The sequence below is a fragment of the Macrobrachium rosenbergii genome, chromosome 3, assembly GCF_040412425.1.
Source record: "Macrobrachium rosenbergii isolate ZJJX-2024 chromosome 3, ASM4041242v1, whole genome shotgun sequence".
NCBI classification, from domain to species: domain Eukaryota; kingdom Metazoa; phylum Arthropoda; class Malacostraca; order Decapoda; family Palaemonidae; genus Macrobrachium; species Macrobrachium rosenbergii.
Window position 1 is genome coordinate 1845001 of NC_089743.1, and position 27500 is coordinate 1872500.

At 40.4% G+C, this 27500-nt stretch overlaps 1 protein-coding gene across 1 annotated transcript in view; it reads right to left on the reverse strand.

Annotated features, from left to right (window-relative positions):
- Positions 1 to 3688: 3688 nt before the first annotated feature.
- Positions 3689 to 27500, reverse strand: part of LOC136828304 (uncharacterized) — a 112482-nt gene continuing 88670 nt past the window's right edge. The window contains exon 4 of the mRNA XM_067086178.1: positions 3689 to 4733. Within this exon, the coding sequence (XP_066942279.1) occupies positions 4456 to 4733 (278 nt within the window). The 3' untranslated portion in view covers positions 3689 to 4455. The remainder of the gene's footprint in view (positions 4734 to 27500) is intronic.

Consider the following 27500-nt stretch of genomic DNA (forward strand, 5'->3'; position numbering starts at 1 on the left):
CGCCACTCGAGAACCCACCAAGTAAACCCTTGGGGATGTAAGGAGAGAAGGTGTTGTTTAGGATTTTGGCTATTTCATGTGTTGGGCGTTGTTTTGCGCATGAAAAGGATAATTGCCAACAGTGCCTTGCCTACAAATCGTAATGAGAGTGTCTCCTTCTGAGTCTGCTGCTGCCTGAACCTGGTCACAAACCTTGTAATGTGGAACAGCACTGCCCCAATGACAAGATGTGGGACTCGACCAATGCAGTATAAAAATTTAAAAATATAGAGGGGACATAATTATCAAGCCCCAGCAATTACTACATAGGTCACACCGCTACCATTCTATGAAGAGTGGAATATTGCAACCAGATGGCAATATTCCGACTTTATGTAGATGCCCACAACCATAAACCAACACTGGAGGCACAGAGATCGTGCATAGGGAAGCCTGATTCCACAGATTGCACCATAATTATTTGATAAGCAGTGGCCCCCATTAAACATACAAAGAGGTGCGGACCTCATCCTCCCTTTCTCAAAGAAGGCACAAGACAGCCATGAGAATCTAAAGGGAGAAACAAGAGACTGATCACTCCAAAATACTTTAGGCCAGAGACGGAAACCACACCTTCGCTCACGGCCTGTGTTGCACGTGGTGGCTCAGTGCATGTCTTACGTAGCACCAGAAATGCCCTTCCAGTTGCACAGAATACCACCAAGAGAATGAAACCTGCTGACTAATAGAAATTCAACACTCAAGTGACATCATATTTTACATTTTAGGAGTGGCTGTAAGTCCACACGTTGTAATACAAGCTATTTATGTCAATTTGTAATTTAGTTGTGAAGAAGCCCCCAATAGGCAAAGAAACGATCTGCAGACTATAAGAAGTAAATGGAAGCAAACATGAATGATATTCTATATTCCAGAGAAGCTTACCTGGAGAGAAAAAGAAGCATAGACTAATTCAGTCTAAATAAAAAGACGGTCTCTGCAAATAATGGAATTGATTTCAACGGAAGCTGCATAAAAGAGAAAATAAGCCTTAATAGCACACACACACACAAACACACACACACACACACACACACACACATATATATATATATATATATATATATATATATATATATATATATATATATATATATATATATATATATAGATATAGATATAGATATGTTAATTATTTTCACTTTCACTAACTTTTTATATTAGTGAAAACACTCACACGTGGAAAAGGTGTAATTTTCAACAAATGTATATCTTTGCTTCACCATAAAATTCGTTATCTATTTAATCACTTCTGTGAAATAAAACTTGGGTTCTTCCGCATTCATCATCCAGTGGCAAAGTTCGAAATCGTGAAGCACAAATTCTGTCTGTTCATTAGAAAAACAAGTAAATTGATTAGGGTCATATGGTCGATGCGATTCCAAATGTCCTTTCCTCTCTCTCTAACGACAGAGAGCAAGAGTCAAACCAAAATGACTACGAACATGACCGTCATTAGCCATCATCTACAGTGCCAGACTTCTTCCCGATTTATAATCCGACTACAGTTAATCTGCATCGGGGTTCTTTAATCCGGTCATAAAATCCTAATTATCCATCCAGGGACATGGCCGACTTAATCTGCAATCTACCCTCAGTAACACTACTTTTTTTTTTTTTATCTCGGTGCCTCATTTAATTTTATTAGTGAGGCTAAGCCAGATTTTGGGCATTTATATAATTCATTTAGATGATTAGAAACAAAATTATCCTTATCCTACTTTGTGATCAAAACAGTTCAATGTATGATTTCAAGTTTTCCTTTATTGTAATTTCTTTTTAGTACAAATCATCCTTTACCCTTCATCAAATTTTAATTCATTCGTTCATATTATATCTTCACGGTTAAATACGCAGAACGATAGTGTCAGGCTATTTACCTTTTCTGACCGGGTATGGAGAAGTGGCAGCGTAATGTCACGTCTACATGGTACCCCAGCTTTGGTCAAGGTTTTATGAATCAAATCTGGGAAAAGTGGCAAAGTCTAAAACGTACTAAATGATTTGACTATAATCTTAATCTGATCTAGTATCTTTCATTCCTTACTTATCTGTCTTTTATGCTATGGCAATCACCAGTTCCTACTCTACATGAGCAGAAACCACGATTTCATCTCAACATGGCCAGATTGATTTCGATGGAGTAACCAAACATTAGATTTCTGCAGTGGGTGGTACGCCCTTTTGGCCTTCCATAAAGTGCGCTATCAATGATTTTTACCGACTTTTTTTGAAGCAAATGAAGAAAGTCGTAGTAGGTACGGCATGTCCAGTTAACAGATTACATCCTAATTCCATTTTCTTTTCCATGCGAGCGGCCATATATTATGAAACCAAATCACCTTGGAAATTGTTCAGAAATTGATCTTTATCCCTTCAGTTAATGAAAGACTTCCCTGACTTCATAGCTGACCAAATATGAGACAGGAACTCGTATTTTGATATAAAAAATTTTCACCTAATCACGTGATTAGGTAGAACTGTGCGTCTGACGCGAATATGTAATTTTGTGACATACATACATGTACTGAGTTCATTTTCGAGATGAGAAAGCAAACATGAAGGCAAAAAGTGGGCGGTTATCTGAAAGAGTTGGCATTAAGAAGTTTCTGAATAATGATATGAAGTCATCCGTACGTCTGTATACTGGAAGGAAATCGTCCAAAAGACTGACTTCCCTCTCTTTGTCCACAGTATTTAATAATCCCCTGTTGCCTTCATTCCCTTGGGCGACACTCAGACAAATGTGACGTTAATAACAGACGCCTCCCTGAATTTTTCGGCACTGCGAGAGCGGACTCGTTCTATAGAATCGAGTGTAAAGTTTAGTTAGTGATTTGAGTTCTCGGTACCCACTTCTGGTCCAGTGGCTCCGCCGTGATGGTAACACGGAAGTAGTGGGTTTGTTTCCCCCTTGTTTTTAGCAAAGAGTGGTAAGTATGGCAGGGTAAGCCTCGATTTGTTTGTGTAAATGAGAGGCGTGTACAACGAACGCTCAGAGCGTGGGGGCTTACGCAAGGTTAGTCAGTTTTGTTGCTCTAATCAAGTATGAAACGATAGCTTCTGTATATATACAATGGTTACATGTTCAAATGATTATGCTTCTTTCACAGCAATAATAAATATGTCAATTATGACGTGTACCTTTCTTAAAGGAATCATGCAACGGGTCATTGATTGCTGTAATCAACTATGTGAACGATTGTTCGTTACGTAGCGTTGACCTGACGAAGCTAGAATGACTGTGATAGGTATAACAAGTGATCGCAATGGTGCGTGAATGATTTGACGTTTGGAGATGGTGGGGTGCGGGCCTGTGGTCATTTTGAGGCTCGACAGCAACATCGAATCGTCTTCAGTCAAGTTTCTACCTCGTATCTCACTCCTCAAAGAAGCATCTGGTCATCGACTCATTCAGGTTTGCTGTTATGTATTGTTTTATTGACTCAATGCTTCTGATATATATATATATATATATATATATATATATATATATATATATATATATATATAAATATATATATATGTATATGTATATGTATATGTATATATATATATATATATATATATGTATATATATATATATATATATATATATATATATATATATATATATATATATATATATATACATATATATATATATTCTGTAGGAGATTGTTTTAAAATCTTAATTTTCATGTTTACACTGAAAATGTATGAAAAGTTTAATTCGTTACCTTCTTGAATAACACTGTTTTGTTAACAATTTCACAGTATTAAGTAATGCCCTTATTGACTTACCTAAATAAGAATACTTGTTCGCTAAATTACGGTCCAAGATGTATATGTATTTAATATAACCTTTTTTTTAAAGTTTTACGGACTATTATTTCGTATAAACCGAATGCGTTACAGTCTGCCACTGGCATTTACTTTTTACGTTTTTCCTTTTTCCTCTTCTTTCTTTCCAGCCTTTTGTTTATTATCATTTTTTATATTTTGATAAACGGGTTCCTTATTTGATCCCTATCTCACAATCACTTTGCTTATACGTTCCGTGTGGTGCCTTTCTTGCGTCGCAGAATCGAGTGTGTGACCGTGCTGAGTGTCCGACGGAGGGTACGACGAGGTTGCTACTGGACCCTGAGACGAAAGAGATGAAGACGAACGATTTGGACGGGATGCAGCAGAAGGACCTGCATTTGATGCTGTCAAAGAAGAGCAGAAATGATGGTGATGATGAAGGTGACATCGGCGGCAGTGGTCACCACTATGGGTCTCCTCTGTTTGCTGGTGACAGGATGAAGTTGACGGCGAGAAGATGGCGTTGAGGGGGCTGAGTTGGCGTTGAGGTGACGACGACGATGCGGTCAGAATAAAAGAGGGGCTACACGCACACGACTCCAAGGGATGCGACGTGGCGTTTGCTGTGGGTCACCTGGGACGATACACACCGACAACATTGTCCCTCGGTGTCTTACAGCAACAGGAAGTGATGACGATGGCACCACCTACCATCCCGCCTAAGAGTACAGCCATGGCGCCTTGTGCTCCTCCTAGAAACTGAACCCACGCCCACATGTTTTCTTGGCTATTGGTGATAGGAAGGCGTGGTGAGGCATATAACTTGGGCGCAAGGACAGCGAGAAGGATCAGAATGACAATCTGGGCTACGCAGGACACGATGGAGAGAAGACCCACCACTAGGTACCCTGCAACACAATAACATTAATTAATGCAACATGTAACAACAACCATCAGCACAACTTGATATTTATAAATAGGAAGTCTGAATTGAATTAGGACCATAATTCTAAATGTATTCTATTTTTCTAGCTGACCACACCAGCGTTCCATTCCTATCAGGGTTGAACTTGGAGTTGAAGGGCATGTGGAGTGTCTCTATTCACCCAAGCAATCTCGAAAACTATGGACTAGACTCTAATATCTGCCATTTGTGACATTTTATTTTCACCCTCTCTCCTCCCCTCCTTCCTACCAGGGCTGAACTTGGTCTTAAAGAGCATTGGGAGGTTCACTATTCATCTCATCGACCTCAAAAACTAGCATTAGACACTAATATCTGTAATTTTTGGTTATTTTTACATGTCACCACCTTCCCACACCCTTCTCAACCCTACTTCCTATCGGGACTGAACTTAGACTTAAAGGGTTTCAGGAGTGTCACTATTTTTCTCAGTAACCTCGAAAACTATAGATTAGGCAGTAATATCTGTCGTTTTCGATTATTTTTACATGACACCCCTTCCCAACACCCCTTCCTATCAGGGCTGAACTTGGACTTGAAGGGCATCGGGAGTGTCGCTATTCATCTCAGCGACCTCAAAAACTATGGATTAGACACTAATATCTGTCATTTCGGTTATTTTTACATGTCACTCCCTTCTCACCCCTACTCCCTGTTGGGGCTGAACTTGGACTTAAAGGCCACCAGGAGTGTCACTATTCTTCTCAGTGACCCTGAAAACTGTGGATTAAACACAAATATCTGTCATTTCAGTTATTTTTACATGTCACCACCCCACCCCCTTCTCACCCCTCTTCCTACCAAAGCTGAACTTGGACTTGAAGGGCATTGGGAGTGTCACTATTAATCTCAGTGACCTCGAAAATTATGGATTAGACACTGATATCTGTCTTTTTGGTTATTTTTACATGTCACCACCTTCCCACACTCTCACCCTATCGGAGCTGAAATTTGACAAGGGCATCAGGAGTGTCACTGTTCATCTCAGCAACCTCGAAAACTATGGATTAGACACAAATATCTGTCTTCAAAATCTCTGGACTTACCTCCATGAGCATTCTCAAGTCACTTCAAACTCATCTGTCTTTCACATTGAACAATCCTTCAATACAACTCCACAGGACTGCACTCAACTCAGACACCATCTGCCTTTTATGCTTCTTAAACTTAGATCTATTTGTTCATTACTTTGTCACGTTTCAATTTCCTCTTTGCAGAACACCCTATTCTCCTTTAAGTTCTTTGCACCTCTCTATTTGTTTACATACAGGTTCGCACACACATACATGTATGTGTATATACATATATAAATATATATATATATATATATATATATATATATATATATATACATATATATATATATATATATATATATATATATATATATATATATATATATATATATATATATATATATATATATATATATATATATATATATATATATATATATATATATATATATGGTGGATGGCGGAAAAATCAAGACAGCAGTCACTGCTATGTTCATCCTTTAACTGGTAAGGAAAAGATTGGTATGCTATGAAAAAAACAAAACATACCATCAGAAGCTTCAATACTGACATGGCAGCCCGCTTTTTCGCTCTGTTCAAAAACAAACTATTGTTAAATCTTCGTTTGCAGAGTATTGAAACGTGTATTTCCTGTAGTAGCCAAAGTAACTGTCCCAGGTACTACAAATGTTAGGTTGTGGAATACTTAGGAATTAGTCTGGATCGTTCAAGATTTGTGAATCAAGCTGGATGTGATTCGATATTTGTGTCTTTGCTGGTGTTCTACAGCTTATGAAACAAATAAGGAATAATTTCCCTGATCAAGGATTTTAATGAAGTGACGGCACTATTGTCAACAGCGGATCAGTAACAGAGCTTGTAAAGGGAAGTAAAAGCGATCTGAAAACAACAAATAATCTTTCAGAATGGTATATATATGTGTGTTTATATCCACGGTTTTCAACGTATGAATGTAATACCAGCTGTGCAAATAATTTCAGAAACTACTGCGAAATCATCACTAAAATAATTAGGAAACGAAGGATTATTTCAAGATAAAGACTGGGAGACCACAAGTCAATTTATTTTGCTTGTAGATTCCTGCTCTGACTTTCTCAGTCGTCCTGTACTGTAGAACTGACAATATCCAAGAGCCCATATAGCTCAAACTTGACAAACTCACAGCGAGAAAGGCAAAATCAATGCAGGTGATAGAAGTAAAGGCCTTTACCCATTACAAAAGGGATTGATTGATTTCCTCACACTCTTTGCTGAAAGTGCTAGAAATGGTAAAAGACAAATTCAGTGTCTCATTGACATTAACATATTGGCTAAAGCAAGAAGGACCTGAGCATTTCTTTGCTTGTCAGCGACAGATGGGAGCTTGCTCTCACGTCCATCGATAGTCACAGTGAAGCACAGAGTTAGGTCTCACCTTTTAGGGAAAAAACAGTTCTCTTAAGGGATCAAAAGATAGTGAAGAATCAACTGCCAAATTGAGTAACTTAACAGCTGGCAAATTTCGTTCTTTACGTAATGAGAAACTCCTTCCCGTAATAGTGTTTCATATACCATGAAAAGGAAGTGATGAACTACTTCAAGATGCAATGGAGAAGGGCGCTTTAGTGGATTTCGTGTGATTTACTGTCGACAAGTTTCCAAATGTCCATATCTCGGGTCATAAGCACCAATAGGAGACAACTCGTGAACTGGTACAATAAGCAGAGGTGATCATAAATTAATGGGGAAAGATGACTAAAAGTGTGAAAAGGAAGTGTCCACGACCCGGCAGGAGAGATTTGATAAAATTCACCTTTGGATTTAGCTGTGTATTTCGGTCATTGTCGAACGTGTTTCAGAATGAGAATATTAGACAGAGAATCGTTTCTTCAAGGAAAACACTGAATATTGTAAAAAGGCTGTAAAAGTAAGTTCTTAATGCGTAGGTATTGCTTTTTTATACGGTTGTGCACTTTTAAATACGTAATCATTTTTAAGCAATTTATGCATGTGAATTTATGTATGTATATACGGTGTTAATAGGATTCATCATGTACCTCCGATTTATCCTCAGCAGTTAGTTGTATGTAGATGTGAAATCAATTTTTTCCTAGATATATGTCTTTTTGTAGCTATTTTTTTTAAAGCATGCTGTACTTTTCGTATGAAAATATATGGCATGCTTTTTTTTGTATGAAAGACCAATATGATTACTCAACCCATATTTGATTCACATTTCTTACCATTCTTACCCTCCTGACTCCATTATACTAACAAACTATTAATCTATACTTCTTCCAGCTTTTTTCTTTAATTCACTTTCAATATGTACACTTTAGTCCAAACGTAAGAGTTTACTCTACAGTCTCTTTATACAATTCATATGTGCATCCATATACAACAATAATCTGGAATCTTTTGCAGAACTCTTGTTTCCATATTGGTATCATTTTCCCTCTGATTTACCTCTAATGTCTTTCATTGCACCATTTACTTCTGGATGCCTATCGGGTTAATCACTTCCATGTTCCAACCATCCATTCACTGCTCCTTATCCCTGACTATCGTTTTCGGTAAAACTCTTTCCCTTGCACAGTTTCACTTTTAAAATGTTCTTTCTGCCCGCTTCCAAGTTCTTTCACGCGTCTTTCCTGATTCTCTTCACCATCACCTAATAACACTTCTGCCTGTGAACATCAGCTCTTCCACATTCCATTCACGAACATTTTCTTTTCACAGAAACCTGCACTAGTAATGGTCTCCGTTAGCCTGACAGCTGGTCGAAATACATTTGGCCCACTGACAATTAGTCGCATCACCAACTAATCGTAGGGACAACTGGACGACATTTCGCCAAATTTCTTCGTTACTGTCAGATATTATCTCATCATTCTTGGGGTGCGCTAGGCAGTTTGTTAGTTATAGTGCTTTAAAATGTTCACTTTAAAATTGTCTACCATACCACCATAGCAAAATGGAGTTCATTAAGACTGAAAGAGGCACAAGAAAGAGCATTTCCATATTTGGTTAATACAAAAATGTGATGGCAAAAATTAAGATGTGAAAAGCACTGGGAACGTATTGCAAGACCACTGGCGATGTGATTGACGGCCATTCTTCCCAACCCAGCCTTCCCACCCACCCAACGATTCTTGCAGCGCTGTTTTGAAAGTGGTTCACGAAGAAAGCAACGCGACGGGCTAATGATGTCACGGGAGGAATTCTTCCCCCACCAAGACATTAAGATATATGAGATAAGAGAGAACAACAATACTACTATAAAGATGCACTGTTGTCAGTCTTCTTGCCTGGAGACAGGGTCGGAGAATGGTACTGTGTCATAGTTGACACGGTGGGTATGAAGACTACTGACGTTTACGCTGCCTAGGAATTAGGGTAGGCCTGTCCTACCTGCTATTACATGATATTCCTTGGGTGTACGGGTCTTATTACTGATGAGGCCAGGTGATGTCTTCCCACTGGGAGGCAATTGAAGTGCTGATTTCCATTTTAGTGGTAAGGTACGATGGTACTGAAGAAAATCCCTGGTACTCAGTTCGTTTCTTTATTACTCATTACATCATGCCAAATTTCTTCCAGGCCTAGTCTCCCGGACTTGGTTAATTTACATAGTCTTCAGAACTCCTGGACTAGATCCAATTTACATATTCTTCAGGACTCCTGAACTAGGTCCAATTTACATACTCTTCAGGACTCCTGAACTAGGTCCCTGGAAATATTCCTCTTATTTAATTTTATTTCAAGAAAACAATACAAGTGAGTATTTTAAAACAACAAAAATAACTCTTTATATTGAGAGATCTCAAAAACACATATGAACTACATACTATGGGAATTGCTTTTCCTTCACAACAGGATAAGTACAAAAAATGGAGCAGCCCTGGAATCAATTAATTTACAGTAAGGTGTAAATCATTTGATACCCTACTCCACACAGTACTAAACGTTTGTACACAACATATGTCAATGGATAAGACTACCTGAAAGATTTCTGAGAAACACTTAAACTAAAACGAGGTAAAACTAGGCTAAGGTGCCTTTCAACAGGATATAGTCTAGGCTAGGCCTCTTCAGAAATCGTTAAGGATAGCCTATGCCAAGTTTACATGGCTGATTTTTGACTAGGTTACAATAGGCCACAAGTTAGGTTAGTTTAATGAGGGTATAGGCTAAGTCCTATGTAATTAAGTTTTCATGAACTTTTATATATATAGCCTAAGCTATTTATAACAAAAATTGTCATAATTCCTCATTCAAACAGAATTAGTCTAGGGTAGGCCTTCTTAAATTACTGTATAACCTAGTTTAAGATCGTGATCGGCAGTGGAAACTTCCATGAGGGAGGTAGGGGTAAACCCAAGATGCCCTGTCGGACGGCCATTTTGTGGCCCCCTTTAGGCACTGGCATCTACAAAAACCTTACATAAACAAAATACTTATAACTATCTTTTTCTAACGTTTTACAACCCTATCAAACCCTAAGTTATAATTCAAATTAACACAGCAAAATATCATGACAACTAATGAATGTGAAGAATATTTCACTACAAAAATTTTCACGTTAAGGCGTTGCAATCACGTTTGACTGGGCATGCAACAACTCTGCACTTAAATCTTCGTCTGCTGCTGTTCTTTCATGATACTGATCTGTTCCAACTAATGAACTAACGGTAATATTATGACTTTAAAAGCTTACCTTGCAAGGGATAGATAATAACTGGTATTAATAATTTGGTAAAATAGCCAAATGAAGGGTGGACCGCTTGACGTCCTTTTCACACCAACAGCGTTCTCGTCCCTTACATGTTTCTTAAAGTGTTACCAATATGCAGACGAAAGATTCAGGACAGCGCTCCCACATTCAGAGCGAAAGAAAAACAAAACAAGGGACTGGCTACACTTCTATGCATTCGATGTCCACAACAAAAATGAAAACATTTTATAATCACAATCACTCTTACAACAGTAGTATAAAGATATTAGAGGAGGATGATGAATCAATTCCTAAATAAACCACTAATATTTAAAGGAATAATTTTCCCATTACAATGAGACTGAAGAAGTTTCCGGATGTATCGTGCATTATTCAACGCGCATTTCACCTCCGAGTGTTGCAGGATCCTGCACTGCCATAAGCCCTCTCTTACGCAAAGTACCGGTATATAGACTTGCAATAGCCATCAAAGTGAAGATTTAAACGTCAAGACACGAAGGAGAAATGTTTAAACTTAAGGAAAACAACAAAGTGAGGATATAGGCTATGGCACTGATATGAATATAGATACTGTTTCTCAGAAATGCGAGTGGATTTGTGATGGCACATTTAACTGAGTACGGATCGGAACTTTGCTGTGTTCCATTCAGTCACTATTAGCCGAAAATAGAACCTCGTCATTACTGTAATGTTTGGCAAACAGAAAGTCAGTGTGTAGAAAGTGTCCTCTGCTGTCGTCGATTTTGAGCCGACTGCTATAAAAAGCATTAAGGACATTTTCACGGGTTACTCTGTGGTTTTTTTTTTTTTTTTATTTTGGCAAATGTCTGTGGCGAAACATCAGTTACTGAGATGCAAAAAGCTTATTTTTAATCAAACAGCTATGAGTTCTCGCATTCGGACATCCTTGTCCAATGATTTCGCGGAGTCCCTAGATTCAGACGCAGAAAAAACATTGAGTGAATTGTTAGTTTACTTTGGAACTACTTGGCCAGGGATAGTGCCAAGAGGCAGACGAGGGAGACCAGCTTTTGATACTGGTGTGAAGTCGGTTCAGCGTACAGGTGAAAATAATTTACCAGGAACAAACAATTCGTTTGAAGGTTGGCACAATGTTTCCGATAAACATGTTTCAGTGCGTCACCCAGTGGCACTCACATTACTAAGAAAACTGAGAAAAGAACAAGCAACTAACGAACTTTTAGTTGACATGCAGCCATATGAAGAACATTTCTAGACAAAACTGTGTTTGAGAAAATAAACGTCTGAAAACACTTGCATGGATAGATCAGAATTTCTAGGAGCAGCTGGGCTTGGTTTTTATTTCACACTGCAATTGAAAAGAAATGGTTTAAATTTTGTACTTTGTATTTTTAAAACAAAAATAAGTTATTTAAGATTTTTACTTTCTACTATTTCTCTTGTTCTAACCAATTTATTTATTTTTTATTAGCCGTCGTTAGATTAATTCGGCATTTAGATCACCTGTGCCTTCGACCGATTGCCTTATGGTTAATTGTCTTTCTACCAACGGTCTGCATACTATATATTCTGTTCTTTCCACGATATCTTTCATCACTCCATCTATAGAAATTTAACACCTATACAAATAAATTCTAACACAAGTTACTCTTGGTCATAAAAGCTTCAAATGCTGTCTACAGATACCTTCTACACAATACAGCCTCAACACATCCAGTCTTCAAATGCTGTCACAGATACACAATACAGCCTCAACACATCCAGTCATAAAAGCTTCAAATGTTGTCTACAGATACCTTCTACACAATACAGCCTCAACACATCCAGTCATAAAAGCTTCAAATGTTGTCTACAGATACCTTCTGCACAATACAGCCTCAACACATCCAGTCATAAAAGCTTCAAATGTTGTCTACAGATACCTTCTGCACAATACAGCCTCAACACATCCAGTCATAAAAGCTTCAAAACAGATACCTTCTACACAATACAGCCTCAACACATCCAGTCATGCAAATGTTGTCTACAGATACCTTCTGCACAATACAGCCTCAACACATCCAGTCATAAAAGCTTCAAATGCTGTCTACAGATACCTTCTGCACAATACAGCCTCAACACATCCAGTCATAAAAGCTTCAAATGCTGTCTACAGATACCTTCTGCACAATACAGCCTCAACACATCCAGTCATAAAAGCTTCAAATGTTGTCTACAGATACCTTCTGCACAATACAGCCTCAACACATCCAGTCATAAAAGCTTCAAATGTTGTCTACAGATACCTTCTGCACAATACAGCCTCAACACATCCAGTCATAAAAGCTTCAAATGTTGTCTACAGATACCTTCTACACAATACAGCCTCAACACATCCAGTCATAAAAGCTTCAAATGTTGTCTACAGATACCTTCTGCACAATACAGCCTCAACACATCCAGTCATAAAAGCTTCAAATGCTGTCTACAGATACCTTCTGCACAATACAGCCTCAACACATCCAGTCATAAAAGCTTCAAATGCTGTCTACAGATACCTTCTGCACAATACAGCCTCAACACATCCAGTCATAAAAGCTTCAAATGCTGTCTACAGATACCTTCTACACAATACAGCCTCAACACATCCAGTCATAAAGCTTCAAATGTCTGTCAATACAGCCTCAACACATCCAGTCACAAATGTTGTCTACAGATACCTTCTGCACAATACAGCCTCAACACATCCAGTCATAAAGCTTCAAATGCTGTCTACAGATACCTTCTGCACAATACAGCCTCAACACATCCAGTCATAAAAGCTTCAAATGCTGTCTACAGATACCTTCTGCACAATACAGCCTCAACACACTCCAGATCGCGTCTGAACCAATTTCCCCAGGAGCTTCACTTGGTCTGTTTCTGCAGACTCTGTCTGCTTCACTCAAACTACTCACGCCAATATCTTATAAAAGTCACTGCCTTCCTCTGTCAGTCTACTGGTTGTTTGTCATAATTTCTCAATAAAAATAATACCATGCACATTCCCAGATATGGCAAGTACTGTTATGCAACCGTATTCCTTACAATCCCTTTACTTCTTTCCTTTACGCAAAAGAACAATTATTCCTTTCATCCAGTCCTAATACACCCTAGTCAGCCACCCAGTCACCCTTTCACCTGTATACCGCAGGTCCCCGTTGCCTTCCTTTCTAGTTCTTGATGATCAAAGCTTCTCAATCCCCCTTTGTCATTGCTAGGAAAGACCACTTGAGCCTTTAGGCATATCGCCATTCATTCTCTCGAAGAATAAAGTTATCGCACAAAATTTTAAAGCTTTTGAAGGGAAGACTAAGGATTTTTCTCTTTTGTTTAACTTGGTGGAAAAGAAAAACTTATCAGTATTAGTAAGAACTTTCCCAGGAATAACATATCCCCTCAGAATTGTGTTACAATTTTTCGTCTTTATTGTTTATCTGTGTTGAAGAAAAATATAGTGTTTGTTCTTGCCACACGTATCTGTCGAGGCTACGCCGCGGGTCATTTCAGAAATGTGTGGTTGCTTCTAGTATTAAAGTGCTAATCTAATATTGCTAATTTAGTTGTTATAATATGCTGTATTCCACACTGAACTCGTATATGTTGAAATCATGTCCTAGAACTTGATTATCGTTCGCAAATGGACAGGAATAACCGTACTTACTCTGAGCCTCTAAGTATCAGGTCATTGAGAAGCGCCAAACAAGACTATACTAACGTAGGCATTTTTGGTCATTGTTTTCCAACAATATCACCTTCAAGTATAAAGCTGCCTGATATTGCTTTACAAAGTTCTTTTGATGTAAGTGCAAGAAGATAATAATATTACACGCTGGGATCTGTTGTGTATGTGAATACGATTTTAATGCTGAATGAACTCTGGCACTCTCATTCGCCTACACCCCCTTTGGTGAAGAATTCCACAGTCATTTCGGGTTAATGTTTCCAGAGGAGATTTTTGCTCGCCCCGTTTCAGATTCTTCTGCGGTTTTTCCATGCTTTCAGTTCCATCGGTTACCTTTCTGTGCATTAGAAGGGCTACGAGGATTATGAAAGGGCCTGTTGTACATTACCCAAATATGATTATTAGTCATATGGATAGAATTATATAAAAAAAACGGCAAGAAAAACTTAACTTTAAGAAAAATCTATGAAGCATTTTGAAAAATTCGCTGTAGATTGCTAGGAAGAAAAGGCAACGAGGAAACTAAATTTTTCAATCCAAAAATTAGGTGTGATTACCGGCGCATAATATCAGCTGATTATTGTTAAAATTATGGGGAGAAGACGGAAGTATATTTTACGCAATGGATGCCCAAAATACGCTTAAACAGAAAACAAAGGAAAAATTTGTTTACATAATCCTGTTTCTTATCTTATGACGTCACAAAAATGCGGGAAAAGTCAACTGACTCGTTGATAAAATGGAAAACAGGCGACGGTAGTGCACTCATCTATAAGGCCATTGTTGTGTATTAACCTTGCGTAGGAGATTGCGCATGTTGAAGAGCTGCTTGTCTCGGGTGCATTGTGGGTTGTTGTGACTGAGGAGGAAGCCCGCCAGTTCTGGTAGCCACAAGATATATATATATATATATATATATATATATATATATATATATATATATATATATATATATATATATATATATATATATATATATATGTATATATACCATTAAAGCCAACGGTTAGCCAGCTGTATTATTAACCCTGTGCCTCAGGCCACCACGTCATCCATCAGTAACTTGCATTAGGCTAATATTTTAATAAGCTACTTACTCGACAGATTAGCATCGACAGAAGAACCGCATATATTTGGATACAAAGGAAGAGAAAAAGAGATAACGTGAATACCTTACAAAGAAGTGGACTGCCACGTTACACTACTTTACATGAAGATCAGCGGATCAGTAACGCCATTCGCTTAAAACTCCAAGCTTGTAGGTAAGTACAACCCGTCCGCAACGGGCTACATGGGGCCTACTATAGATGTGTCACCACATTCTTTCTAAGAAGCCCTTTTTAGCAGATAGTCACGAGCAAGAGAGGATTGAGGTTTCCTTACAGTATTACCAAGGAACCGAAAATTTCTTGGATTTCCATATAATAAGAGGGACACTGGCCATACCATAAAAATTGGAGTGGGTCTGAACTAGTTTCCAAAAGTAGATACTCATACAAAAAGTAGATTTTGGAATCCACCAACATCAGCCAAAATAATGATATGAACCTATTCTCAAGCAGTTGTTCTAGCAGATACACCCACCAGGCTCGACACAGGTGGGAGATAAACAGGACCAAAACACAAGAATTCACAAGACTTCTACACACCACCAACGTCCTCCTACAGCTACATCTCATATGCTTTATAAATACTCCTGTCACTTACAAATTGTCCACATTCACCAGTCATCAGTAACACAGAACTTTTGGTGTTCAAAATATGATTGCAACGAGCCAATTGTATTTTATTTTATAGACATTTTTTTTATATATGTAGTACATTGTTAGATTACAGTAAAGGACATTCATGTATGCATGCATGTATATATATAATTATATATATATATATATATATATATATATATATATATATATATATATATATATATATGTATATATATTTATTTATTATATATATATATATATATAAATATATATAATGTATATATATATATATATATATATATATATATATATATATATAAATACTCTTATAAACGGTGGCTCTTCCTTTTACTGCCTTATAATTTTGTTATTATTTCCATGTTAGGTTCAATTCCGAGTCCGACTGGTCAGTGAAGGCAGACACTTTTATTATCCGTAGCTTAGACACCCGGGATTAAGTATGTAATCAACGGATAGGTTTGCTGAAAATAAAATGGGTGTTACAGACTAATACACACATAAACAAAGCCACTCCAACATCTTCTAAAAACATAACAGACACCTACACGTCTTGAACTGTCGATATACCTGCCCAGTTCTCTCGCTGCTTGGGAGAAAGGGAGCTGGGGATTGGCATGATACACGTATATACATCGTTATATATATAGCGATGTCAGGCATATATAGCCGATCGATATATATATTATACTCCATATTATAAATCAAAGTCCTTCATAAAGAAGGCATAGTATATATACCCCATATATAAAATGGGAAAAAAACACGTTAAAATGAATATAAGAATATAAACACTCTACATATGTTTTTACTGTAGTTATAATTTTATGTTATAATTTTATGTTATGTTTTATCGGGTCCGTTTTTTTAATGTCTGTTTCTTTTATTATGTAGCTTTGAAAATGGGACATCAAACGTCTTGAAACGTCAGATCTGAATAAAGTGGTTTAGAAAGGAATAAAGCATAAGTGTAATAATATCTTTCTTGCACCAAATTGCTGTTTGCTGGATTGATAGAACCCACCCTCAACTTTGATATAAATGTGTATCTGTCATCAGTTCATATATAATATATATATATATATGTTTTGATTATATATGACAGGTTGTGTGTGTGTGTGTGTGTGTATATATATAATATATATATATTTGTTTTGTTATTAAATATATATATAATTAATATATATATATATTTGATATATATAAGATTTCTGTAAAATTTATATTATATAGAAGAAAACGAGTATATTTCACAATATTATGTATTATATATATTTTCTATAAATATATATATATTTTGAGAAATATATACCAGTATTGCACTATATATATATTATATATATATAAGATTATATTATATATATATATATAAATTTTATATATAATATATACATGTATACATATACATATGTATGCCATTATATACTTATATATATTTTCATGATGTCACCTTTAATATGTATATCATCCTATAATCTTGATATATTCACTCTTCTACTGGGATCCTGAAATCTGCTCATTCTGATTTGAGAGACTGTTGGTGCTGGTTTTCTCTCTCTCTCTCTCTCTCTCTCTCTCTCTCTCTCTCTCTCTCTCTCTCTCTCTCTCTCTCTCTCTTCTTCTTCAAAAGAGAGAAGTTATTAACATAGAATATTTGTGGTCACTGGTGTTAATCTTAGCTTTAGAGATCTGAACATAATAAAAGTTGTAAGGGCACCTAACAAAAAGTGTGTTTCGTGAATCTAAAGCAGCTGCAAGCGATTTTACAAAGGTTTTCACAAGCTTGTGTAAGGTAACGGGAATTTTACTTATTATTACCATGTTATAATTAGGTATATTAAGATAATTTTTGCCTAACTGAAATTATTATTGATAAATCTTTTGTGTATTTTTGTGTGTTCTTGTGTTTGCAATCTCTTGATTTTTTTTGCATTTGATATATTTGTGATTTAACATTTATTTACTTAGCATTTTAAATATTTCTTGATAATTTAATATTGCATACTTGATTTAATTTTCATTTATTAAGATTATCTTTTCAAATCTTGAGTAATTCTTAATAGTTTAAATTTTGTTTGATTAATTTAATTTCTCGATAAATTAAAGTTTTGTGATTTAATTTTGTTTAATAATTTAATTCAAGAATTAATTCAATTTTGTGTTGTTTTCAAGTAACAGTAAGTTTTTCAGATTGTGAATTCTAATTATAAATTTTGAATTTAACAATAAATTTTTGTATTTAAAATAAAAAAAAACAGTGTTTCATTCATTGACCACCAGTGAATAGCATTAATTGTGTGCATACGGCAAAGTGACAAACATGTTTTGTTCCTTTAGTTTTGCCAAAGTGAATTAAGACCAGGGAAACAGTTAAAGTTGTTTGATGGAATGATGCCCTTTAACTCTAGTATATTTCTTGTTTAATTGTTGATACCTCACACTTGTTTTGATAAACTTAGTTTGATTTTTCACGTGATTAATGAGCTTTTTAAGGGATCACCGTTACATTTAGAGTACTCAGTCGTAATTCTTATTTTTATGAGAGTTCAGGTATCTGGCTGAAGTGAGGTAAATTTTTAATTTTGTGATTAGTTGTATAATAACTAGGTACTTGGAATGCTTCGTGATAATATGTATACTATATACTATTATATGTATATGTGTATACTGTATGTGTACATACATATATATATACACATTTATATATAAATATATATATATATATATATATATATATATATATATATATATATATATATATATATATATATATATATATATATATATATATATATATGAATATGTGAGTGTGTGCAAGGAGTCACCTTAGAAAATAAAAACAAAACCCAATGTTACGTTCTTTGAAGAAAAATTCTGCAGCATTAGCTTTATGAGATGTCTTCATAGAAGGCTCATTCATCACCGCTCTCCCACCCTCCTTCATCACAGCACTTGGAAGTTATACATATTTTTCATCAACCTATTGTCCTTCATTCTCTCTCATTAACCAAATCACACTTATCTTTTCATAATTTCTTGCTCCATATATACAGCACAACCAACGTCTGAATAACTTCTATCATATTTCCCTCAACCAAGTTCAACATCCATTTCCAGCACAGTAAAGGAGAGTTTGCTCAACTTTCCCTTATGTTCTAATCTTCTTACCCAGCTCCCATAGGTACTCCGGTCACTTATCCTGGGATCCACTTCTCTTATCCATTATTTCTAGTCCTAAATACCCATATGCAACATTCATCCCTCCATCTTTCATTAACCCTGTTAACCTGAATTTCTTTTACCCTCACCAGGTAACACTGTACACTCTGCAGCTATAAAACATTTATAGCTATACATATTCATGAACGCGCTTATTTCATTACAGTTAATTTATTATGCCACATCATTCTCGTGTTGACAGGGATAATTATCATTTTAAATAATATACTTTTACAGTTATCTCAGGTTCAGTGACAAGGCTATAAAACAATCATGATTTTATAATGCTTGGCTCTATATATATATATATATATATATATATATATATATATATATATATATATATATATATATATATATATATATATATATATATATATATTATATATATATATATATATATATATATATATATATATTATGTAATGTATATATATGCATATAATATATATATATATATATATATATATATATATACTGTGTATATATATATATATATATATATATATATATATATATATATATGTATATATATATATATATATATATATATATATATATATATATATATATATATATATATATAATACCCAGTGGTTCGGTTTTGCCTCACCAAGTGTTGAACTTCCTCTTAGGTGAAGGAAACGATTTGGTCTGCTTTCTAAAAAAATAAATAAATAAATAAAATAAAAAAAATCGTTATTTCCACGTTGACCTAAGGCCTAAGCAGTGAATTTAAGCCACCGATAGTTAGTCGACAGTATAAGGTCATAGCCAAGGAACTGATTGTTAGCTGTCTGTGGCGAGTCACAATCAAATTGGAAAATCAGGCATGAGGCAAAAAAGGCCAGCACTATCCAAGTGCCACAGCCTCTCATGGGAAAAAACACATTATATTATATATATATATATATATATATATATATATATATATATATATATATATATATATATATATATATATATATATATATATATATATATGTGTGTGTGTGTGTGTGTGTGTGTGGATGTGAGTGCGTGTATGAATATGCGTATTGAGGCTGTACATGTATACATAAACGCAAGGTCTATAGAACTTACGCGCTGTAAATGTGCTTCGAGAGTGTATGGTTGATTAGAACCTGTTATTTCATGACTCTCGCAAAAAAATTCCGAAGAGCGTTGAAAATGGAAATCTAAAGAAATACATTTTGAAATTTTGTTCTTGTCGGTTAAAAACATACTTTAACTACAAACTGGAAATTTTATTCATTTTAATTTTTTGACAGGATGTCTTTCACGTAAGTCCCTTCCCTCCCATGTGCTCTGCTTCGGTCCTTCACCTACTGAGGCGCTTGAGAACTCCCTGCAGTGGCCCCTCCCCTTCCCCTCTCCTCCCCTGCCCTCCCCTCCCTTCTTCCATTTGCCCCTTCCCTCCCCTCCTCCCCTCCCATCCCCTTCGCCCCTTCCCATCTCCTCCACTTGGCGCCTTACCCTCTCCTCCCTCCCCTTCGCCCCTTCCCCGCCTTCGTCCCTTACCCTCTCCTCCCCATCCCCCTCCCCTTCGTCCTCTTACCCTCTCCTCCCTCCCCTCGCCTCTTACCCTCCCTCCCTCCCCTTCGTCCTCTTACCCTCCCTCCTCTCCCCTCCCCTCCCCTTCCTTCGTCCCTACACCTCCTTCTTCCATTGCCCCTGCCCCCTCCCCTCGCCTTCCATTTTCCCCCTCCCCATCCCCCCTTCCATTTTCCCCTTCCTCCCATCCCCTTCGTCCCTTATCCTCCTCCCCTCATCTTCCCCTCCCCTCTCCTTCCCTTCCCTTACCCCTCTTCCTCCCCTCGCCTTCGTCCCTTACCCTCTCCTCCCCCTCCTCGCCTTCGTCCCTTACCCTCCTCCCTTCCTCGCCTTCGTCCTTACCCTCTCTTCCCTTCCCTTCCCCGTCCATACCCTCTCTTCCCCTCCCCTCTCCCTTCCTCCTCCTGCCTTCGTCCCTTACCCTCTCTCCCTCCCCTCCCCTCTCTTCGTCCCCTCGCCTTCGTCCCTACCCTCTTCCTCCCCTCGCCTTCGTCCCTTACCCTCTCTTCCTTCCCTCGCCTTCTGTCCCTTACCCTCCTCCCCTCTTCCCTTACCCCTCCTCCCTTCCCCTGCCTTCGTCCCTTACCCCCTCTCTTCCCCTCGCCTTCGTCCTTACCCTCCCTGTCCCTTTACTCCTCTCTTTTCCCCTCCCTCGCCTTCGTCCCTTTACCCTCTCTTCCCCTTCCTCGCCTTCGTCCCTTACCCTCTCTTCTTCCTCCCCCCCCGCCTTCGTCCCTTACCCTCTCTCCCTTCCCCTCGCCTTCGTCCCTACTCCTCTCCTCCCCTCCTCGCCTTACCCGTCCCTTACCCTCTCTTCCCCTCCCCTCGCCTTCGTCCCTACCCCTCTCCTCCCCTCCCTCGCCTTCGTCCCTTACCCTCTCTTCCCCCCCTCGCCTTCGTCCCTTACCCTCCTCTTCCCCTCCTCGCCTTCGTCCCTTACCCTCTCTTCCCCTCCCCTTGCCTTCGTCCCTTACCCTCTCCTCCCTTCCTCCTCCCTCCCCCTCCCCCTTCCGTCCCCCCTCCTTCCCCTCCCTCTCTTCCCCTCCCCTCGCCTTCGTCCCTCTACCCTTCTCTTCGTCCCCTCCCCTCCCTTCGTCCCTTCCCTCTCCCCTCCCTCGCCTTCGTCCCTTACCCTCTCTTCCCCTCCCCTCGCCTTCGTCCCTTACCCTCTCTTCCCCTCCCCTCGCCTTCGTCCCTTACCCTCTCTCCCCTCCCCTCGCCTTCGTCCCTTACCCTCTCTTCCCTCCCCTCGCCTTCGTCCCTTACCCTCCTTCCCCTCCTCCCCTCCCTCCCTTGTCCCTTTCGTCCCCACCCCCCTCCTCCCTTCCCCTCTCTTACCCCCTCCCCTCCCTCGCCTTCGTCCCTTACCCCTCTCTCCCTCCCCTCGCCTTCGTCCCTTACCCTCTCTCCCCTCCCCTCGCCTTCGTCCCTTACCTCTCCTCCTTCCCTCCTTCCTCCCATTACCCTCTCTCCCCCCCCCTCGCCTTCGTCCCTTTGCCCTTCCTCCTTCCCCTCCCATCCGTCCTTACCCTCCTCCTTCCTTCCATTTGCCCCTTTACCCTATCTCCCCTCTTCGTCCCTTACCCCTCCCTCCCATCCTCCCATTCGTCCAATTACCCTCTCTTCCTCCCCCTTCCCTCTCCTCCAAATCCCCTCGCCTTCTTTACCCCTCCCCTCCCTTCGTCCCTTACCGCCACTTCTCCTCCCCCCTCTTTCCCCCCCTTCCCATCCCCTCCCTTTCGCGTCCCTTACCCTCCCCCTCCCCCCCTTGCCCCCCTCTCCTCCCTCCCTCCCTTCGTCCCCCTTCCCCATCCCCTCGTCCCCCTCCCCTCCCCTCTGCCTCTTCCCTCCTCCTCCTCCCTTCATCTCTTCCCTTCCCCTCAAATCCCCTTCCCACTCTCTCCTCCCCTTTACCCTTCCCATCCCCTCCCATTCGTCCAATTACCCCCTCCCCTCCCCTCGCCTTTGTCCCTACCCCCCTTCCCTCCCCTCAAATCCCTTCCCCTCTTCCTCCTCGTCCCCTTACCCTTCTCCCCTCCCTCAAATCCCTTCACCCACTTCTCCTCCCCTTTACCACTTCCCATCCCCTCCCATTCGTCCTTACCCTCCCCTCATCCTCCCCTTTGCCCCTTCCCCTCCCCTCAAATCCCCTTCGCCTCTTCCTCCCCTCAAATCCCCTTTGCCTCTTCCTCCTCAAATCCCCTTCGTCCCTTACCTCTTCTCCCCCCCCTTACCCCTTCCAATCCCCTCCCATTCGTCCAATTACCCTCCCCTCGCCTTCCCCCTTTGCCCCTTCCCCCTCCCCTCAAATCCCTTCTCCCCTTCCCCTCCCCTCCCACCCTCCTCTTCCTCCCTCGCCTTCTCCTACCCTCCCCTTCCCCTCCCTCGTCCCTCCTCCCTCCCCTTCCCCTAGCCTCTTCCCCCTCCCCTCCTCCCCTTCGTCCCTTCCCCTCCCCCCCTCCCTCCCTTCGTGCCACCCTTCTCCTCCCCTTTACCCCTTCCCATCCCCTCCTCCCATTCGTCAATTACCCCTCCTCCTCCCCTTTCGTCCCTTCCCCTCTCCTCAAATCCCCTCCTGCCCCTCCCCTCCCCTCAAATCCCTTCCCCTGCCACTCCCTCCTCCCCTTACCCGCCCCTTCCCTCCTCAAATCTCCCCTCCCCTCGCACTTCTCCTCCCCTTCTCCCCCTTCCCATCCCCTCCCATTCCCCTTACCCTCCCCTCTCCTCCCCTTTGCTCCCTTCCCTCTCCTCAATACCCTCCCTCTCCTCCCCTTCCTCTTGTCCCTTCCCCTCCCCTCAAATCCCTCCTCGCCACTTCTCCTCCCCTTTACCCCACTTCCCATCCTCCCATTCGTCCAATTACCCTCCTCCCCTCCCCCTTTGCCCTTCCTCCCCTCAAATCCCCTTCCCCTGCCTCCTCCCCCCCCCTCAAATCCCTTCCCTCTTCCCTCCCCCTCAAATCCCTTTGCCTCTTCCCCTCCCCTCAAATCCCCTTCGCCACTCCCCTCCTCCTCCCTTTCCCTTCCAATCCCTCCCATTCGCCAATTACCCTCCCCTCAAATCCCCTTTGCCCCTTCCCCTCCCCTCAAATCCCCTTCGCCCCTTCCCCTCCCCTCAAATCCCCTTCGCCACTTCTCCTCCCCTTTGCCCCCCTTCCCTCCCCTCAAATCCCCTTCCCTCTTGTCCCTTCCCTCAAATGCCCCTTCGCCTCTTCCCCTCCCCTCAAATCCCTTCCGCCCTTCCTTCCTCCTCCCCCCTCCCCTCCCCTTCCCATTCCCAATTACCCTCCTCATCTCCCTTTGCCCTTCCTCCCCAAATCCCCTTCCTCCCCCTTCCTCCCCTCAAATCCCCTTCGCCACTTCTCCTCCCCCCCTTCCCCTTGCCCTCCCCTCAAATCCCCTTTGCCACTTCTCCTCCCCTCCCATTTGCCCGTTTCCCTCCCTCCTTTCTATTCCCTTTCCCTTCCTTCCCCTCCCATCCCCTTTGCCACATCCTCCCCTTCGCCCCCCCTTCCTCTCCTCTTCACCCTTCCCCTTCCCTCCTCTCCCATTAGCACCTTCCCTCCCTTCACCCCTTCCCCTCTCCTCCCCTTCCTCCCCTCCCATCCCCTTTCCATTCCCCCTCCCCCCCTCCTCCTTCGCCCCCTTCCTTCCTCCCCTCCCCTTTGCCCCTCCATCCTCCCTTCCCCACCCCCCCCATCCCCTTTGCCACTTCCCCTCCATCCTTTGCCCCTTCCCCTCTTTGTCCTCGCCTCCCAGCCCCTTTGCCCCTTCCCCTCTCCTCTTCTTCACACCTTCCCCTCCCCTCCTCTTCCATCCGCCCCTTCCCCTCCCCTCCCATACCCTTTGCCACTTCTCCTCCCCTCCGCCCCTTCCTCTCTCCTCTTCTTCGCCACTTCCCCTCCCCTCCTCTCCCATTCGTCCCTTCCCCTCCCCTTTGCTCCTTCCCCTCTCCTCCCCTTCGCACCTTCCCCTCTCCTCCCCTCCCATTCGCCTTTTCCCCTCCCCTCCCGTCCGCTTTGCCATTTCCCTTCCCCTTTGCTACTTCCCTTCCTCTTTCGCCATTCCCCTCTACTTTTCTTCACCCCTTCCCCTTCCTTCCTCCCCCATTCGCCCCTTCCCTTCCCTCCCCCTCCCATTCGCCCCTTCCCCTCCCTTTCGCCCCTTCCGCATGTCGTGCTTGAAGGCATTTGTAGTGCTGGAAAGGTATGTACGCTCAATACGTCTGGAGAGTAACCAAGTATTCACATGGCGCATTCTGTCACAGTCTTGTGGTGCCATGATTTTTTACACTATCGCCATCTAACGGCGTTCGTAGTGCCTAAGTGAAGATGCAAGTCCCTATTAAAGATCATTAATGAGCTTTCCTGTTACTAGAAGCTGTTGAAAAGAGGAAACTAAGTAAGGCACTAATCATGAAAAACCTCATGGCTGTCTATAACGCCAAAATAAATGCTTAGCCTACTTGATACGAACAAAGGAAGTGGATTATCCGAAGATCTTTTAGTATGCTAGAGGTATTTCATTGGCACCTTTTGGACTTTGCTTTATGGCCTGTGAACATATCTCTGACCAGTCGTGTGTAGCCTACTTGGCGAAATAGTCACCTTGCTATAGACGGTGATCTTTGACGGTGGCGATTTATGTTAATGATCAGGTGTTTCTGAACTAATTCACCTCTGTCTAGTTAGATATGCGAATTTTATTTTTGTTTTTGCTTCTATTTATTTACATAGTATTCGTGCATTTATTTTTTATGTTTTTATTCATCCTTAAAGTCTTTCGTAATCATTCCTCATTTGACAGTGAAGCATATCGTATGACATAAAAGTTTCTCATAACAAGTATATTCAAAGGTATGGAAAAGACGTGTGGTGGATCTGTTGCCACAGTGGGATTTCAGCACTGAAGGTCTGACGCCCTGCTGAATGCTTCAGCGAGTGCATGTGTCACGTAATGGTTATTATATTGATAATTAAGGTAGTGGCATGTATATGAGTTACACATTATCGTTTACTTGATTCTTCCCAAGTGATAAGTAGAAAATAGCATTGTAGAGGAAATGACTGAATAATATAATAAGTTTTGTATTACAAAGATCGCAATGTTCTTCAAAATCAGATCACGACAAGTTCTTCTTATCAGTCGAATGGGAATCGTTGAAGAATCTCTTGAAATCTCATTACATGGCGAGGGTTCTTTCCTTCTCTCTTTCTGTAGACAAAACATGAGAGCATCGCACCGAATGAGTCTCTTATGATAACGTTTCCATTCAAAATAACCAGAGACTGAAGTTCAACGCGCATCTACTCCGGTACTTAAGCCGTCTTGATGTACTGAATGGCTTTTACAGCAATGAACTTGACCTGTTGCTTCACGAATCACTTGACATCACCCTCTCTCTCTCTCTCTCTCTCTCTCACTCTCTCTCTCTCTCTCTCTCTCTCTCTCTCTCTCTCTCTGAGGAGACATTCCCGCACCAGTGAAACTGAGCCCATAACGACAGACTGAGCGACGTTTTTCTTTAGACTCTACTACTGCAGACCTGTGCATTACTTGCATTATTCAGACATCGTCATTGTCGTGGACCCCCCCCACACCCAACGAAACGAGTTTTTTTTCTGTGAAATAAGAGGAGTTGGAATCATTTTTTTTTATTTTCATTGTTGGCTTTAGATACAATACCATCTGAACTCCGTTAAAAAACATTGTGTGTACAGCACAGGCACACCAATATATGTGTATATATATTATACATACATACATACATACTTACATACATACATATATATATATATATATATATATATATATATATATATATATATATATATATATATATATATATATATATCAAGATTTCAGTCTCGTTACCCTTGTCCCATACTTCCTTTGCAGCAGACTGATATATATATATCCTCATTGATTGTCTGTTCCTCATTTAGGGTTTCTAGAACTGCAAATCTATTTTGACATGGAAAAGACTCTGGATGTTCATCGTCAACACGTTTACTGTATTAAACCTATATACATTTTTTTGTTGTGTGCTTCCAATTTTAACTTAAGCATGGCAATGACGAGTTGGTGATAACTGCTCATAACACTCCTCAGTGTTCTTTTTCTCTTTCTCAGTGAATGGCTACGAGGTCTATTTGGTTTCTATGAGTGCTATGTCTATTTTTTAACAATAAGCCATTTCCCCCAACAGGAAGCGGCTCCAGAGAAAAACAACACATCAGAAAGTGTCATAATCATATTTTACTGCTGAGTCATTGATGAACCACTTGCACAGAGAAGCTTTTACAATATTTGGCGCTTCATACACCTGCTCAGCGTATCCTCCTTCAAACGCAGTATTAACCCGTATCTTGCATGCATTTCTGTGTGTGTATATATATACTGTATATATATAATTATATATTAATATAATTTACAAGAAGTCGCTGCACAGCGCACCTCCCCACGCCCCAACCTAATTTACCCTTTGTTTATTGGGAATAAAGTCGCCGTTGCATGGCCGATTGTATTTGACCTAGAAATCAGAGTAAGGTTATCAACATTTTGATCTGTCCTTCATTTTACCTGGAACAGATATTGAGATGACACAGATAAAACAGGGCAAGGAGAGGAGACTTAATGCCACTCCCTTAAGCAGCTTAGCCCAACTAAGCTGCTTAAAACAACCTTTCTAAAGGCAGATTAAGCTGCTGAATTGTCTACCTTCGCAGGGCCGGGGAAGAGGCAACCGAATTGCTGACCACCTGGCGAATGACACATCG